Source organism: Tuber melanosporum (genome assembly GCF_000151645.1).
Source record: "Tuber melanosporum whole genome shotgun sequence assembly, scaffold_27, strain Mel28".
NCBI lineage: Eukaryota > Fungi > Ascomycota > Pezizomycetes > Pezizales > Tuberaceae > Tuber > Tuber melanosporum.
In genome coordinates this window covers 431598-449262 of record NW_003298941.1, presented here as the reverse complement: position 1 = coordinate 449262, position 17665 = coordinate 431598, and the positions used below count along the sequence as shown (strand labels likewise).

The window sequence follows — 17665 nt, the reverse complement described above, 5'->3', positions numbered from 1 at the left end:
TTTGTGAGGGAAACTTGTTGTTGTTGTGTAATTCGAGGAGTGAGATGTGGAATGTGTTGTGTATTCGCATCGAGGGGGGAAGCTCAAGTTTATAAGCTCGGCTGCCTACTCTTTCCAATATCCTGAATGGTCCTATTTTCTTGTAGTCCAATTTCTTTGATAGTTGTGTCGTATGGATATTGCGTGGTATTAGCCATACCATATCTCCCAGTTGTATGTTTGGATCTCGACCTCTGTGCTTATCATATTGTTGCTTTTGTCATTATTGTGCTTGACTCATTTGATATTATAAGGTTTCGTGTAGTTTTCCCATATCGGTTTTGTCCGGTATCACATCATTAATTATATAATATGTGGTCTGACTTTGTGCATGTTGTCCATAATTCGCGAAGAAGGGTGTCGTGCCGCTTGTTTCTTGCATTCCCTTGTTGTATGTGAATTCGGCCATAGATAAGAACCTGTACAAGTCATCTGGTTGATAATTGACGTAGGCCCTTAAATATTGTTCGAGTATTGCATTTACCCGTTCCGTTTGTCTATCCGTTTTTTGGGTGGAACACTGTGCTCATCCTGTTTTGTATCCCCATTTCTCGGGTTACTTTCTTCCATAGTCCCAATGTGAATAGTGTTCCTCGATTGGTAATGATGTTTTTTGGGAGGCCGTGAAGTCGGAAGACCTCTCGGAAGAAGGTTTGTATAAAATCCCTTGTGTTGATATCTTTTCTGACTGGAAAGAAATGCCTCATTTTGGTCAGACGATCCACCACAACCAGGATGCTATCACAATTTTCTGATGCCGTTAGGTCCATGATGAAATCCATAGTAATTGTTTCCCATGGTTGTTCGGGAACTTCATTCAATTTCAGTAATCCATACGGTGCGTGTTTAGCCGTTTTCGTCCTTTGATATATGTCCCAGTTTTTGACATATTGTGTGACATCTTTGCGCAGTCCTGGTCAATAGAATGACCTCTTGATGAATTCTGTGGTTTTAGCCATTCCTCCATGTCCTGCCATTTGGATATTGTGGTGTTGTCATATGATGTCTGTCCTTATCTCCTCTTCTTCCGGGATCCATTGTTTTCCTTCGTACCACATATTTTCATCCTTCTATTGGCATAAACACAGAGCAATTCCTTTCATCTCCTTTGTTCCTTCCTTCAATGCTTCTCTTATTGCCTGAATTGTTTTGTCTTTTTCGTTTGCATTCTCAATTTCCCTTTCCTCAGTTGATGTGAATTGGATAACCTTTATTGCCTCGAAGTAGGTTTTTGGTAATAGTGTTCGTATTTTTTGTTTGATTCTTTCATCTTCTTTCATTTGTGGTTTGTCGCTTACAATCCTTGTGAGAGCATCTGGCTTTCCACTCTCTTTGCCTGGTCGGTATTCAATTTTGAAGTTGTATTTGCTGAGGTGTTCCATCTATCTTATCTGACGGTTATTTAGTTCTTTCGTAGTCATGAACGGGACCAAGTTCTTATGGTCGGTTAAAACTTGGACTGGATAGTGGTTGTTCAAAACGTATCTTCTCCATTCCTTTAATGCTTGAACTGTCGCTAATAGTTTTTCGTTTGCAAGATCATAATTACATTCTGTAGGGGTCATTGTCTTGGATCGGTAAGACAATGGCCTCCATTTTCCATCGTCGCATTGTTGTGATAGTATGCCCGAGCATACATATTTTGATGCATCTGTTTCGATCATTGTCCTTCAGTTTGGGTTGAAATGAACCAGTATGGGTGCCGATGTTAGATGAGTTCGTATTGCATCATATGCTTTTTGTTCTGTTTCTCCCTATTCCGATTTCTTGTCTATCTTTGTTAGGTTATAGAGTGGTTTTGCAAGCCTGCTAAATCCCTCTATGAACCTTCGATAAAAGTTGCAGAATCCCATAAAGCATTGAACATCCGTTTTGTTGTTTGGTTTGGCCCAATCCCATATGGCTACTGTTTTGACAGGGTCGACCTTGACCCTACTTCGATTGATAATAAATCCGAGGAATTCTGTTTCTTCCTTATTGAATTCGCATTTTGTTAGTTTGATCTTCATTCCTGATCCTTGTATTGCGGCCATGATATTGCTTATATCCTTTTGGTGTTGGTGTATGTTTTCCGACTATATGAGTACATCGCCCAAGTATACGATGTAACATATGTTGAGGTACTTATTGAGTACCTTCTTGATCCATCTCTGAAATGAAGCCGGTGCATGGGTTAGCCCGAAAGGCATAACCAAGTATTCGAACATTCCGTATCTTGAAGCGAATGTAGTCTTCTATTCATCTCCTCCCTTGATATGTATATTGTGGTATACGTCCTTGATGTTGAGTTTGGTGAAGTATTTTGCTGACCGCAGTCTATCCAGTGCTTTTCCAATCAAGGGTAGTAGATATCGGTCTTTCTTGATAACCGAATTGAGAGTGCTGTCGTCCACATAGAGTCTTATTTTTCCGTCTTTCTTTTTGACGAATAGTATTGGGGATCCTCCTGATGCAAAAGAGTCCCTGATCCATCCTCGCTTTAAGTTTTGCTCAATGTACTTCCTAGGTTCTTCGAGCTCTGCTTCTCCTAGTTGGTATAACTTCTTGTAGGGAATTTCTTTTGTTTTTCCCATTTTTTCGTCTTTGTCAAGCTGAATTCCTTGATTGATTCCTGGTCTTCGAGGTGGTAGCTCGGTAGCTTCCTCTTCTTGCAATAGGTTCGTGAATTGATGATATTCCTTTGAAACCAATTATTTCTATCCCTTTTTGCTTTGGTATTTCTTATCCTGGATTACTAGCTCTGTACTCATGTTGCTTTTTGCTAGGACTGCTTTTTCGTCTTCGTATGTCCATTTAAGAATTCCTGTTATATCTCCACTTCAACAGTACCTTCCAAAGGCTTGTGCTGTGATCTCTTTGATCTCGATTCTTTTTGTTGTATCAGGCTGGTTTTGGTCCATGCTTCCAAATCTCTGTTCTCTTCTTGTGGTTTCTTCCAGTTGATCTACCTCGTACAGATCCTCATTGTTGATTTTTTCGTTTATCAACTATGCAATTCGCTTGCCTTTTTGGACTTTGTAGTTCTCTTGAGTCAGGTTAGCCAGGACTACATTCATTTCACCTGTATAGTCGTCATCGATCACCCCTACCATGGTCATAAGTCGATGTTTGACTGCTAGACTACTGCGGGGTGCTATTCATCCATAGGTTCCTTCTGGTAGTCCGATAGCTATTCCTGTTGTTATTGTTGCCTGCCCATTGGCAGGTATTTTGATTCCTTTGTTGGCATATAGGTCATGTCCTGCTGCCCCTTTGGAACCCTTGGTAGGCACTCTTGCCTCTTGGTCCAGTCTTTATATCCAGACTCTCTTATCTTTCCACATCTCGGCGAACTTTGCATACAAAGTTTCTTCTTCCACTTCTCGTATTGCTGTTGAGTTAACCACAAGTGAACTGTGAAGACATCATGTCACATATAGTTCGCTTTTAAAGGTCATCTTATTCTCGTTCCAATCAATTGTCGGATTATGCTTTCCTAATCATGGCATCCTTAGGACTATCTCATGGTTTTTACGATCTGCCACCTGAAAGGTTGCCATTTCCCTATGGCTGTCAATGTCTACAGGTACTGTCGCCGTATGGGTTATAGGACCCATAGCACTTGGCTTTCCATCCGCTAGGTACACTTGTCTCACTTTCTTTGCTAGTTTGGTGTGGAGGCGGTATTTGTCGCAGATTTCTTTATCGATGAAGTCTTCAGTAGTCCCCGAGTCGCACATTGCATATATTGTTGTTTCTTCGTTTTCTTCCTTGTATATCTTTGTCTTGATCATCACATGATCTCCGTCTTCTTCTCCTCTTTGCGTGTGTAGTGCCGCGTAGTAGTTCACTAACTTGATGGGTTGTCCAGGTCCACATCTTGGTTCTCCCAGACCACTGTTTACTGGGTACCCTTATTATTTTCCGCCGGTGAATCTTCTGCTATCCTCTCGCGAATGTTGCTCCTTTTTTGATTTTGGAAACGATTATTTCCCGCAGCTCTGGTCCCTTGGTATCCGCTGTTGGGTCGGCTTCTGCATTCTCGTATCCGATGGCCTGCTTTTCTGCAACTTAGGCAGAGTTTCCCGTTCATTCTTCTGGCGTATTCTTCCCTAGACAAGTTCAGAGCAGGTCCTGCTCTTGATTTGTCTAACTCTATTGACTCAACTGGTGGTAATGCTCGACTTTCTCCTCTAGCTGCTTGCGGTTTGAAGGTTCCGTCCACATTCCTGGATGATTGGACCACCCTGTGGGCTATAGCGTTTTCTGAGTTCCTTCGAACCATGTTTAGTTTGCTTTCCTTATCAATCGCCCATCTTGTAAATCGTTCGGCTGTCTTATAGCGCAGGTCGGAGATTCACCACGCCTCTCGGAGTCTCTCGCTGCAGTTTCTCAGCCGGATGATGTAGAGAGTTGCATCATCAAACTCGGCTTCGTATTCCAATAGTCGACATTCATTCCAGTATGCCCAAGAATGTTTGTTTTTGTTGGAGTTTTTCCAGCTTTCATCTTACTGTTTCTTTGGTAGTGGGATCTCGGAATTGTTTGAAGAGTGTCGCCTTGAACTCTTCGTATGTGACCCATTCCCTCTGCTTCCTTCCATCTTGGAAAGGCATGAACCATTGCCCTGTGAGTCTCCTGAGTAGAGATTCCATGTATGGAATCTTGATCTCGTCATAGTGATCTCCATATCCCTTGACTGTAAAATATCCTTCACATTGCGCTAAGAATATTTGTAGCTTGTCTTTGCCTCCTTCGTATGTGTCGGGCTTCTTTGCTTTCAGTCATTGGACGTTTTCTTGACCTGTGTTTTGTGTTGCTGTGAGAAATACCTGAAACTGATTTTCAGTCATTCCAAGTATGCTAGTTCCTGGTGCCGGAGCGGCTCAGGCTGGTGGCCCAGGTACTGCTGATCCCGACATTCTCTCGGGTTGTAGAGTTCCTGCAGGAGAGCTATTGACTGGTGATCCGTTCTCTGGAGTTACTTGGCTTACTGCTCTTGTGGGTTCTGCCGCGACGTGATCTAGGGCGTTGCTGAATCCTCCTAGGTTAAGGTTTTGATCGTCCATGTCAATATCTCCTCCCCTGTCTGGATTGAAGAATGCTGTCTTATATCAGTTGGCTTCGCACTAGGTGACTCTTTGTAATGTAATGATCTCCCTTTAGACAGTTAATTCTTGGCGATGGGGAACGATACTTCTCTTTGCTGTCTTCTTCTTCCTTTGTCTTCCGATAGCTCTAGGCCTCTGCCTACGTTACCGATAGTGCCAGACCTTAGTCTTCTATCGGAAATGCCTATCGTAAGCTTTCTCTAACTTGTCTTTGTGAAGAACTTTCCTTCGTGTAACTATAATATTGCAGTAAAGATAAAGATCGTAAAGATATTTTATATTCGTTTAAAGTAAGAAGTAGGAAAAGTACTTTGAGCAAAGCCTGAAGAACCTATCTTCCTCGACCACATCAACCTCCTTATATAGTATTCTTTCCGCCTGTAGTCATGTGACCTAAAGTGGTCACATGTGCGAAACCAAATCATAACAAACTAATGATGTGACCGAAGTGATCCTATGCTCAAAACCCATGACCTCATAGCGAGGTCATGTACAAAACTCATAAACCAATCATAATGTAATAAACAAGTCAGATAACTCGACTGAGTCATATGCGCGAAACCCATGACCTTATAACGAGGTCATGTGCGAAATATAACTCATATGCACAAGGCTTACCTGCAAGGCACACTCGTAAGGCATACTCGTCAGGCACACGTCCCATGACTCATATTTGAGTCATGTGCGAAAGTATCACAAATCCTACACATAACAAATCATATGACCCGAATCAGTCATATGTGTAAAACAATAACAAACCTGTGACTCATATCCATGTATCACGTGAAAGCCTCTTTCATGCCAAGCCACGTTCGTGACATCACCTGATCTTGGCCCGATTAACCTATCAACTTCCTCCTAAGAGCGTTTGTAGTAAGAAGTAGCATAATCACAGTAGATTCAGCTTTGTCTTGATACCAAGATAGAGTCATTGACGACTACGAGTGGGAAGCGTATATCACGGCATGATCTTATAAGGATGAAACAATCCTGACACTTTGCTAAAGAGACCGAAGAACCTACCAACATTGAAGCTTCATAACCTCCAGGAAACTTCCAACTTATCCCAGTAAAGAAACCCACCTTTGAGCTCCCGAATGACTCTAAATCTAGAATCAAATCAGATATGGCTAGTACAGGAGGAGGACATTTAGGCGGAGGAAAATTAAGAGTATGACCTGAAGAAGAAAAAGAAGAACTCAATATACCTGATATCGCCGGCCTCAAGTACCACCTACCACCCAAGTTCACAGGAAAACAAAAAGATCTCGAACCTGAAGCATTTGATTAATGGGCAACTGAGCTTGCATACTACCTCCTCCTGAAAAAGGTAGATATGGAGAAACCTACATCTGGACTATATATCGGATTATTCTGTGAAGGAAAGGTAGCAGACGCTTAACATTAATACTATAAGGAATATGGCAGAAACCACAAACTGAGACTAATAACAGTACTCGATCTCTTAAAAGTCAAATCTAATCCTCTATTTCAAATGACCTGTTATATAAGAAATTCAATGAGCTTTACCAAGTTAATGGAGTATATGTTAACAGAATCACGAATATAGCTATAGATTTCCTGATGTAAAAACACTGAATGAAGAAAGAAAGTATCTCAGGTTATATCCTAAAGTGAAGATTCTACAATGCCATGCACCCAACTCTTCAATGCAAAGTGGAACCAGTTGAAGAAGATCGTGAGGACATAACAACTATTATCAAAAAGACTGAATGAAAGAATGCTATATTCCACGAAAATAATGCATACAGAACTCAGGCATTCTCCAGAAAGAATATGCAGCCTCAACTCTAACTCTTCTATAACTCTGTAGAAGAAACACCATACTTCTTTAAAAAGAAACAAAAATCAACTACAGAATTGAGACGCCAGAAAGGTGAATGTGTTGAATGCGGAAAAATCAAACACAGGGCAAAGAATTGCCCTACCAAAAAGAATAAAGGAAAGGCAATTGAACAAGAAGCATCTGCCAATACCATTGAAAGTGATAGTGACGATACCTAATCTAGTAAATTTGGGGAAATCCACATTGGATATATTAATATAAAATTTAACAGTATCTGACCATCTGCTACCTGTTGACCCCACACTACCCTAGAAGAAACTATCTTGATCAATTGTAAGAAGGCACCAGTCATATTCGATACTGGTGCAATTGGAAGAGATATGATCAGTAACCTCTTCATCTCATCTCATAGACTCCCAACCCGAGACCTAAACCAACCCACACTTCTCCATATCACAGTAAAGAGATTACTGTCCACAGGCCATAAGAGTTGTAGTGTAACTATCAGGCTTGGATCTACCACCCTACCTGCACAAGAGAGGCCGGTGAGAAATCTTACCAAATATGATACTCTGATTGGAATTTTATTTCTAAATCACTATAAGACTATAATCAGATGTGGTGAATCTACAATCGATTTTCTAGAACAGAAAGTCAGAGTTTCATGTAAACTAACAAGCCAAGAATACCGTACTGTAGTTTGTGAAGCAACTACCTAACACCTGATAGATGAATACTCTGATATTTTCTCTGATTAGATTCTGGAAGAACTACCAACTGTGAGGAAAGTGAAGCACCATATCTACCTATGAGACCCCTCTAATCAAAAGAACCAATCAACTTATTACATCTCTAATGTATACAAAAACCAGCTTTTCCATTAGATAAATCAGAATCAGAGAAGAGGAATCTTATACCAAGCAGAAGCACTATGTGCTGTGCCAATATTTGTCCAACTCAAAGCAGACATCAAAAGAATCCGCCCCCTAGTTGACCTCAAACTATGGAATGAAAACATAGTTAAGGACAGTTCCGCTATCCTAAACCAAACCCTGACCCTAAATGCAGTTTGACAGACTAGATTCCGAAGCAAGATTAACCTAAGCGATGCCTATTTCCAGACAATGTTAGCCTCAGAAGATGAATGGTATAATAGTTTCAAGACATCCTTCAGAAGTTTCATTAGCCAAGTGATGTTATAAGGTGATATGAATACACTCACCACCTTTATGAGAATTATGAAAAACCTACTAAGCAAAGACCTCCACCTCTTTGTATGGGTATACGTTAACAATATTCTCATCTACTCAAACTCTGAAGCTAAACATGCATACTCTATAGGTTTAGTGTATACCAAGCTAAGTGAAGCTAAATTCTACACTAGCTGAAACAAATCTATCCTGTTTGCTGACAACCTTGATATCCTGGGACATGTAATAGATGATGAAGGAGTACATGCTGCTCTTAGAAAGATATCCTGTTTAACAGAATAGACAATGCCCTGGAATCAGCAAGAACTTATGCAGTTCTTAGGACTTGTCAACTACATCTCCTAATTCCTACCACACCATGCCACTGTAACTGCACCGCTCACAGACCTTACCAACAATGCAGAATTTGTATGTACCCACACTCATGACTAAGTCTTTACCAACATTAAAGAATTAATTAATAATATTAATACTATATAGCCCATCAACTACAGTAAACCAAAACCAATATAGCTGATTACTAATATATCAGATATTGGAATTGGAGTATGGAAAAGTCAAGGACCTTCATATGAAACAGTAAGACCAGCAGTATTGCATAGCCGGAAGTTCACTAATTCACAGATGAACAATAGAACCACAGACAAGGAAGCCCTTACAGTGATTAATACTCTTGCCACCTTCAACTACATCTTGCTAGGCAATATCTTTATCATTATTGCTGACTACCAACTCTTCACTAATCTGAAAACACACAAGGTCCCTGGATAGAAAAGACCTGGATAGATAGGAGAAATCTGCAAATATGATGTAAAAATCATCTACACACCAGGAAGAACCAACTATTTAGCTGATGCTCTCTCTTGCAATTATAAAAACCAAGTACTCCCAGACTCCTCTCTTGTCTATAATCATATAAAACAAAGCAAAGGCAGCTCTGGCGATACATCTTGTGAACAAGAACCAACAATTGCTACAGCCAGTATGACCCCTCCCTCCACTCTCTTTTCTTATACCATATACCGAGCAGCTGGAACAGAACATAGAAAGAATATCGATAACAAATGGAAAGATGATTGCACTCTCCGCAGTACACCTCCTCATGATCTTGAGCAAATCATACTCCATTAGTCCCACTGTTACCTTGATACCTATCCCTTTCACCACACTAAAATTAAATTGGGTAACAAATACCAACGACCATACTATACCTCTTGTAAGCACTCTAAAAGTACCAGCTTCAGTACAGCTGAAGAGGAAGAAGAACAACAAGTAATGGATGATACTGCTGATGGATCGATCCAACCTCTCCTTACACTTAATCCTAAAAGACATCAAGGTCTTGAACTATTTGAAGAAGCAGCATCCTATTTGGAAGCCTTGTCCTACCTACACTCACCACAATCAGTACCCCTATTCTCACCTCTCATAATAGATTCACAACCACTATTTGGCAGACTCTTCTGAGTATACAATAACAAAACTATTGTTTCTGTCATGCTACCTACGATTTCTGAACATCACTAACAACTCTATGAGATCTTTGAGGAAGAAGAAGACCCTATCAAACTGACAAGAAGATCTCTCATTGAGGATGAATGGGAATGCAGATCAACTATGGATAAATTAAGTTCATCTTTCCAAAGCCAGATGATAGCAGGATACTACCATGATCTGATCTATTTCAAAGCTATGAATAGCTCCAGATATGGATATATCACTCCCTACAATATATCCAATGGAATGGTCTACACCAGTACTTAGTATGATGAACATTGCTTATACATCCTGGAAGACTATCTGTTCAATGGAATAACTATTAGGAAATAGGTCATTACTTAAATCTACAACAAACGACACCATAGTGCTGACTGCAATCTCCATTACGCTTTAGAATATGTTTACTGGCCCAAAATGCAAAAAGATTTTCCCGAATTTGTCAATCAATGTGAACTCTGCCAGGCAAATAAGGAAAGAACTCAACTACCTAATGGAAAGGTTCAAACCATCCAGTTTACTTGTGAAATTTTCAAATTCTTTGCTATTGATTTCGCTGGTCCATTCAACAAATCTGCCCCCTATAATACTATATTGGTAGCTGTGGATCATTTCTCTGGATATATATGGCTTATACTTATAAGAGTTACCGACTCCTCTAAAAATACCTAGAACAACCTCCAATGATATCTATTTACCCCCCATAGATACCCATTGTCTCTTTTCAGTGATGCTAATCTCAATTTTACAACTAGATTCTGGAAACAAATCTTGATATTTCTTGGAATCAACTACTTCATAGTGGCTCCTAGACATCATGAAACTAATGGCCAAGCAGAATGAAAGATCTGTGAAGTCAAGACTGGAATTCGAAATATGATTAATAAACAACAAATAAACTGGGAACCTGCCCTCACTGAACTCACTATATATATCAATGCTGGATACTCAGATACCCTTGGAATGTCCTCATACAAAGTAATATTCAGCCACCAATATCACCTCCTACCTAGAACTCTCTTCAAGAACTCCTCTATCCCCTTCTCAGTTGACTATTTAAATTGCCATCAAGCTATCCAGAATAATACTTTCCAAGCTATTAATGCCACTCAATTCTAAAGTACAACTACTGTCCAAAAGTGACAATGCAAGCATGTTCCTATTCCACCAGGTGATATGCTTAAAGTCCATAAGAACATATTTATTACCAATATTAGATGCAGTAAAACACTACAATCCTGATAGCGTAAACCTTTCAAGGTCTCATCCTTTGATGAGTAGACAGAAAACCACACTGTCCAAATGGATAGACATATGTATTACCACAATACTACCATTTTCTATAACTCTACTATCAAATGCTTCTACCCTAATGATGACTCTAAGTTTCCATGAAGAATCTACTCTTAACCTGTGCCTATTACTATCGATAAGAGAGAAGAATGAAAAGTTGATGAAATCTGAGACCACTGCTGTTGAAATTGAAGTGATCAGTTCCTGATCAAATAGAAAGGATACCCAACTAGCAATAATAGCTAAAAGCCACTCGAAGGACTGGAGCACTCTATAGACATGGTGAACAAGTGGTAGGAAGCCGACATGCCAGACAATACCCTATCAACAACAATAAACTACATTACGATATGCTAGACACTGACTATACCAGAAACCGAGCGATAGCAAGTAGAACTAGAACCTAGAGATGGGCTTTAGATACCATACTTCAAGTCAGAATTCAAAAGCAGAAATGAGGAGAATCAAGTTATATAACAAGTTCTCAACAACTTTATCTAGTCACCATTTACTATCTGAATATCATAACAATGTCAAACTATATTGAATTTAAGGTGAGGCTGCGACAATAGCTTGTTGGACTGTGGTTGAACTGAGATATGATCTAACTTGAAAATTACTTCGCTATCCTCTGGATAGAATATTGCCCTGATTGTAACAATGCTAGGGTAGATGTGGATCCTGAAGCTGGTATTCATGACTACTGTGACCTGCATTTCTTTGAGTCTGAATGTTTGCTTAGGATTTATTCTTGTTCCTGATGTGACACATATGATAAGGAATTTATAGCAAAAACTGAAGCTTTTAGTTTCTCTTACTCTGCTTTTAATAATTATTATGTTTTATTTGTTTTAAATATTTGTTTTATTTTAGAGAATGTAACCGGCGCCGTAATGATTCCTCTTCGGATAGTTAGTTCTTGGCGATGGGGAACGATACTTCTCTTCTTCTTCTTCTTTTCTTCATCCTACAATAGCACCAGGCCTCTGGCTACATTGCCGATAGTACAAGACCATTGTCTTCTATCAGGAACGTCTATCATAAGCTTTCTTGAACTCTTCTTTCGTGAAGAGCTTTCCTTGGCGTAACAATAAAGGTTGCGATAATGATAAAGATCGTAAAGGTGTTTTATATTCATTAAAGTAATAAGTAGGAAAAGTACTTAGAATTCAATCTAATTTTATGTAAACTGGTAACACTAACACTAGTATACGATCAGCTCTCACCAGGACAGGGATACTGCTAACAGGTATACTACTAATCCTAAGGTAACTAAGTCTACAGCCCCACACCTACCATCCCCGAGTCATGCCCACATGGAAACGAATTACAAGACCATCAAACAACCCTGCACCTACCTTGGTCCAAGTCCGTAGCCCCTCTGGTATGAAGCCAACTAGCACTAGGCATAGTCGAAACTGAGCAAATGACCGACCCAACCAGGTTCCTGATCCAACAGACATAAAGTTACTACCACCAGGTCTGAAATCCGTCTTGTGAAACTTCCTCCACAGTAGAAAACCAACAAAACCCAAACTAAATCTACAGGCGATACAATGGCAAGGAGGAGGCAAGCAACATGTGAACCTCTCGTGCCCACATGCCAGGCCGTCAACCCAATGAAACCAGTTTGCTAGTTGCCTCCAAAGAGCGTACTGGTGAGGAGGATCTGTACCCGCTACCTGTCCCCTAAACAAAACATTGTGAACATAGATACTGTAACGATCCCTCCTGGGATGGTTAGTTCTTGTCAACATGGAACAATACTTCTCTTCTCTTACTTCTTCTTCCTTCGTCTTATGATAGCGCTAGGCCTCTGCCTACGTTATGATAGTACAAGACCTTTGTCTTCTATCAGGGACGCCTATCGTAAGCTTTCTCTAACTCATCTTCGTGAAGAACTTTCCTTAGCGTAACAATAACGTTGCAATAAAGATAAAGGTCGTAAAGGTATTTTTATATTCGTTAATGTAATAAGTAGGAAAAGTACTTAGAATAAAGCATGAAGAACCTATCCTCCTAGGCCGCATCAGCCTCCTTATATAGTATTCTTCCCGCCTATAGTCATGTGACCCAAAGTGATCACATGTGCGAAACCAAATCATAACAAACTAGTCATGTGACCAAAGTGGTCACATGCTCAAAACCCATGACCTCGTAGCGAGGTCATGTGTAAAAACTCATAAACCAATCATAACACAATAAACAAGTCATATGACTCGACTGAGTCATATGTGTGAAACCCATGACCTTATAATCAGGTCATGTGTGAAACATAAACCATATGTACAAGGCTTACCAGCAAGGCACACTCACAAGACATACTCACCAGGCGTATGTTCCATGACTCATATTTGAGCAATGTATGAAAGCAGCACAAATCCCATACATAACAAATCATATGACTCAAATGAGTCATCTGTGTGAAACAATAATATACCAGTGACTCATAACCATGTGTCACATGAAAACCTTTTTTATGCCAAGCCTTGTTAGTGACATTAGCTCCCCTCCTCCTAAGCTTGAGTCCCATCAGGCTTTTTCTCACAGTTTCAATAGTTCCCGTCCTGCTGAGCGCATGGTCCTTCTCAGCTTGTGGAATCTTTCGTCTAATGTCTTCCATCTGACCCTAACGGATTCTAGGATCATTTTCGCCATTTCAATCGTGTGCCGCTGATTATCATTCAGCTGTCTTACCTCTGTGATTGTTTTGTTGTTTGCCGAAATTGTGGCCTCAACCTGGCCAAGTTGTTCTCGGAGTCCCCGGATTTGCCTGTATAGGCTCCTGATGTCCAGTTCCGTATCTGCTGAGGAGTTTTGGGCCCTCCCTTCCCTGGACTGCGTCCTCGCGGCCCATGTCTTTCTGGCATCTTCTCCTTTCAACTCTTTCCTGCTTTCATTCTTTTGCAGGTAGTATCCCCCCGAGATTTTCTGTATCCTGTGTATCCTGCACCCATTTCTGAAGCATGAATGCCAATACTTCAGGATGTGGTCCGGGCGTGGACTATGCTTTCGACATTTCCTCGGGAACCATCCTACGCCTTCTTTGTCGCCAAAATGTATTTGGCAACCATTATTATTGCATACCATCCATGACATTGCGTTATGCTATGCTTGTTTTTCTCTTTCCTTTAGTTCTGCGTCGGTTGGCCCCATGAATGAGTATTCAGGGCTGGTCGGTATAGTTTGCCGGGGGCTATCGCCTCAGCCCTCGTGTTGTTGCAATGGCATGGGAGCCTTTCCCTCACCTTTTTCTTGGTTGAACGTGATCGTTACCTGGGCTGGGCATGCCTGGTTATCGCTAGTAGAAGGTTGAGATGGTATCTTGTGCGTGTTCAAAGTTGTGTGCGAAGTACCAAGTTTTATTGTATTTGGGCTAATCTCTCGTCCACTTGGCTCGGTATTGGAGGTGACCATGGAAGAAGCAGGAATCAACAATTTCGTCGAGCTCATATTCTGGTTCTCTGTCGAGTTCGATTGTAGGGGGAGGAATAATTGTTTGTGAGGGAAACTTGTTGTCGTTGTGCAATTTGAGGAGTGAGATGTGGAATGTGTTATGTATTCACATCGAGGGTGGAAGGTCGAGTTTATAAGCTCAGCTACCCACTCTTTCCAGTATCCTGAATGGTCCGATTTTGTTGTAATCTAATTTCCTTGATGGTCACGTCGTATAGATATTGCCTGGTATTAGCCATACCATATTGCCTAGTTGTATGTTTTGATCTGGCCTTCGGTGCTTATCGCACTGTTCTTTTTGTCATTGTTGTGCTTGACTCATTTCGTATTGTAATGTCTCATGTAGTTTTCCCATCTCTGTTTTGTCCGGTATTATACCATTAAACGTATGATATGTGGTTGAACTTTGTGGATGTTGTCCATAATTCATGAAGAAGGGTGTCGTGCCGATCATTTCTTGCTTTCCCTTCTTGTATGCGAATTCGACCATTGATAGCAATTTGTACCAACCATCTTGTTGGTAATTGAGGTAGGCCCTTAAATATTGTTTTAGTATTGCATTCACCTGTTCCATTTGTTCATCCATTTGTAGGTGGAATGCTGTGCTCATTCTGTTTTGTATCCCCATTTCTCTGGTTACTTCCTTCCATAGTCCCGATGTGAATAGTGTTCCTCGATTGGTAATGATATTCTTTGGGAGGCCATGAAGTGGGAAGACTTCTCGGAAGAATGTTTGTATAAAATCTCTCGTGTCGATATCTTTTATGACTGGAATGAAATGACTCATTTTAGTCAGACGATCCACCACGATCAGGATGATATTGCAATTTTCTGATGCCAGTAGGTCCGTGATGTAATCGATAGTAATTGTTTCTCCAGGTCGTTCAAAAATTCGTTCGATTTCAGTAATCCATACGGTGCGTGTTTAGCCGTTTTCGGCCTTTGGTATACCTCGTAGTTTTTGACATATCGTTTAATATCTTCGCGTAGTCCTGGCCAATAGAATGACCCCATAATGAATTCCGTAGTTTTAGCCATTCCTCCGTGTCCTGCCATTCAGATATTGTTGTATTGTCGTATGATGTCTGTCCGTATCTCTTCTTTTTCTGGAATCCATTGTTTTTCATCATACTACATGTTTCCATTCTTCTATTGGCATAAACCCAGAGCAATTCCTTTCATTTCCTTTTTTCCTTCCTTCAATGCTTCTCTTATTGCCTGAATTGTTTTGTCTCTTTCATTTGCCTTCTCAATTTCCCTTTCCTCAGTTGATGTGAATTGGATAACCTCTATCGCTTCAAAGTAGGCTTTTGGTAATAGTGTTAGTATTTTTTGTTTGATTCTTTTGTCTTCCTTCGTTTGTAGTTTGTCGTTTGCAATCCTTGTCAGAGCATCTAGCTTTCCACTCTCTTTTCCTGGTCGGTATTCAATTTTGAAGTTGTATTTGCTAAGGTGTTCCATCCACCTTATTTGGTGGTCGTTCAGTTCTTTCATAGTCATGAACAGGATCAGATTCTTATAGTAGGTTAGAACTCGGACTGGATGGTCGTTGTTCCAAATGTATCTCCTCCCTTCCTTTAATGCTTGAACTATTGCCAATAGTTCTTTGTTCAGAACATTGTAGTTGCACTCTGCGGGGGATATTGTCTTAGATCGGTAAGACACTGGCCTCTACTTTCCGTCTTCGCATTGTTGCATTAGTGTGCCTGAGCACACATATTTTGATGTGTCCGTTTCGATCATTGTCCTTCAGTTTGGGTCGAAATGAACCAGTATGGATGCCGAGGTTAGATGCGTTCATATTGCATCATATGCTTTCTGTTCCATTTCTCCCCATTCCCATTTCTTGTCTTTCTTTGTTAGGTTATAGAGTGGTTTTGCAAGCCTGCTAAATCCCTCTATGAACCTTCGATAAAAGTTGCAGAATCCCATAAAGCATTGAACATCTGTTTTGTTGTTTGGTTTGGCCCAATCCTATATTGCTGCCGTTTTGACTGGGTCAACCTTAACTACGCTTCGATTAATGATAAATCCAACGTATTCAGTTTCCTCTTTATGGAATTCGCATTTTCTTAGTTTGATCTTCATTCCTGATCCTTGTTTTGCGGCCATGATATTGCTAACATCCTTCTGGTGTTATTGCATGTTTTCCAAGTAGATGAGTACATCATCCAAGTATATGATGCAATATATGTCGAGGTACTTATTGAGTACCTTGTTGATCCATCTCTAGAATGAAGCTGGTGCATTGGTTAGCCCGAAAGACATAACTAAGTATTCAAACATTGCGTATCTTGAGGCGAATGTAGTCTTCCATTCGTCTCCTGCCTTGATGCGTATAATGTAGTATGCTTTCTTGATGTCGAGTTTGGTGAAGTATTTTGCTGACCGCAGTCGGTCCCGTGCTTCTCCAATCAAGAGTACTGGATATCGATCTTTCTTGGTAACCGAATTGAGGGCTCGGTAGTCCATACATAGTCTCATTTTTCCATCTTTCTTTTTGACGAATAGTATTGGGGATCCTCCTGATGTGAAGGAGTCTCTAATCCATCCTCGCTTTAGGTTCTGCTCGAGGTACTCCCTAAGTTCTTCGAGCTCTGCTGTTCCTAGTGGATATAACTTCTTGCATGGAATCTCTTTTGCTTTTCCCATTTTCTTGTCTTTGTCCAGCTGAATTTCGTGATCGATTTTGGGTCTTCCAGGTCATAGCTCCATAGCTTCCTCTTCTGGGAATAGGTTCTTGAATTGATGATATTCCTTTGGAATCAATTCTTTCCATCCCTTTTTGCTTTGGTATTTTTTGTCTTGGATTTCTAGTTCCATGGTGAGGTTGATTTTCGCTAGGACTGCTTTTTCGTCTTCGTAAGTCCATTTGAGAATTCCTGTTGTATCTCCTCTTCGATAGTACTGTCCAAAGGCTTGTGCCTGTTATGGTTTCTTCCAGCTGATCTACTTCGTGCAGATCTTCTTGGTTGATTTTTTCGATAATCAACTGTGCAATTCAATCGCCCTTTTGGACTTTGTAGTTCTCTCAAGCTAGGCTTGCCAGGACCACTTTGATTTCACCTGTATAGTCAACGTCTATCACCCCTGCCATGATCATAAGTCGATGTTTAACTGCTAGACCACTACCGGGTGCTATTCGTTCATAGGTACCTTCTGGTAGTCCGATGGCTATTCCTGTTGCTCTCATTGCCTGCCCATTAGCAGGTATCTTGATTCCTTCGTTAGCATACATGTCATGTCCTGCTGCCCCTTTGGAACCTTTAGTA

At 40.6% G+C, this 17665-nt stretch overlaps 1 protein-coding gene across 1 annotated transcript; it reads right to left on the bottom strand.

Annotated features, from left to right (window-relative positions):
- Nucleotides 1–2080: 2080 nt before the first annotated feature.
- GSTUM_00006502001 (uncharacterized protein) lies at nucleotides 2081–16642 on the bottom strand (the record flags this gene model as incomplete). The annotated part of the gene is made up of 2 exons (XM_002838689.1): nucleotides 2081–2114; nucleotides 16560–16642. 2 exons carry the CDS (start codon nucleotides 16640–16642, stop codon nucleotides 2081–2083), a joined length of 117 nt encoding a protein of 38 aa, XP_002838735.1.
- Nucleotides 16643–17665: the final 1023 nt, after the last annotated feature.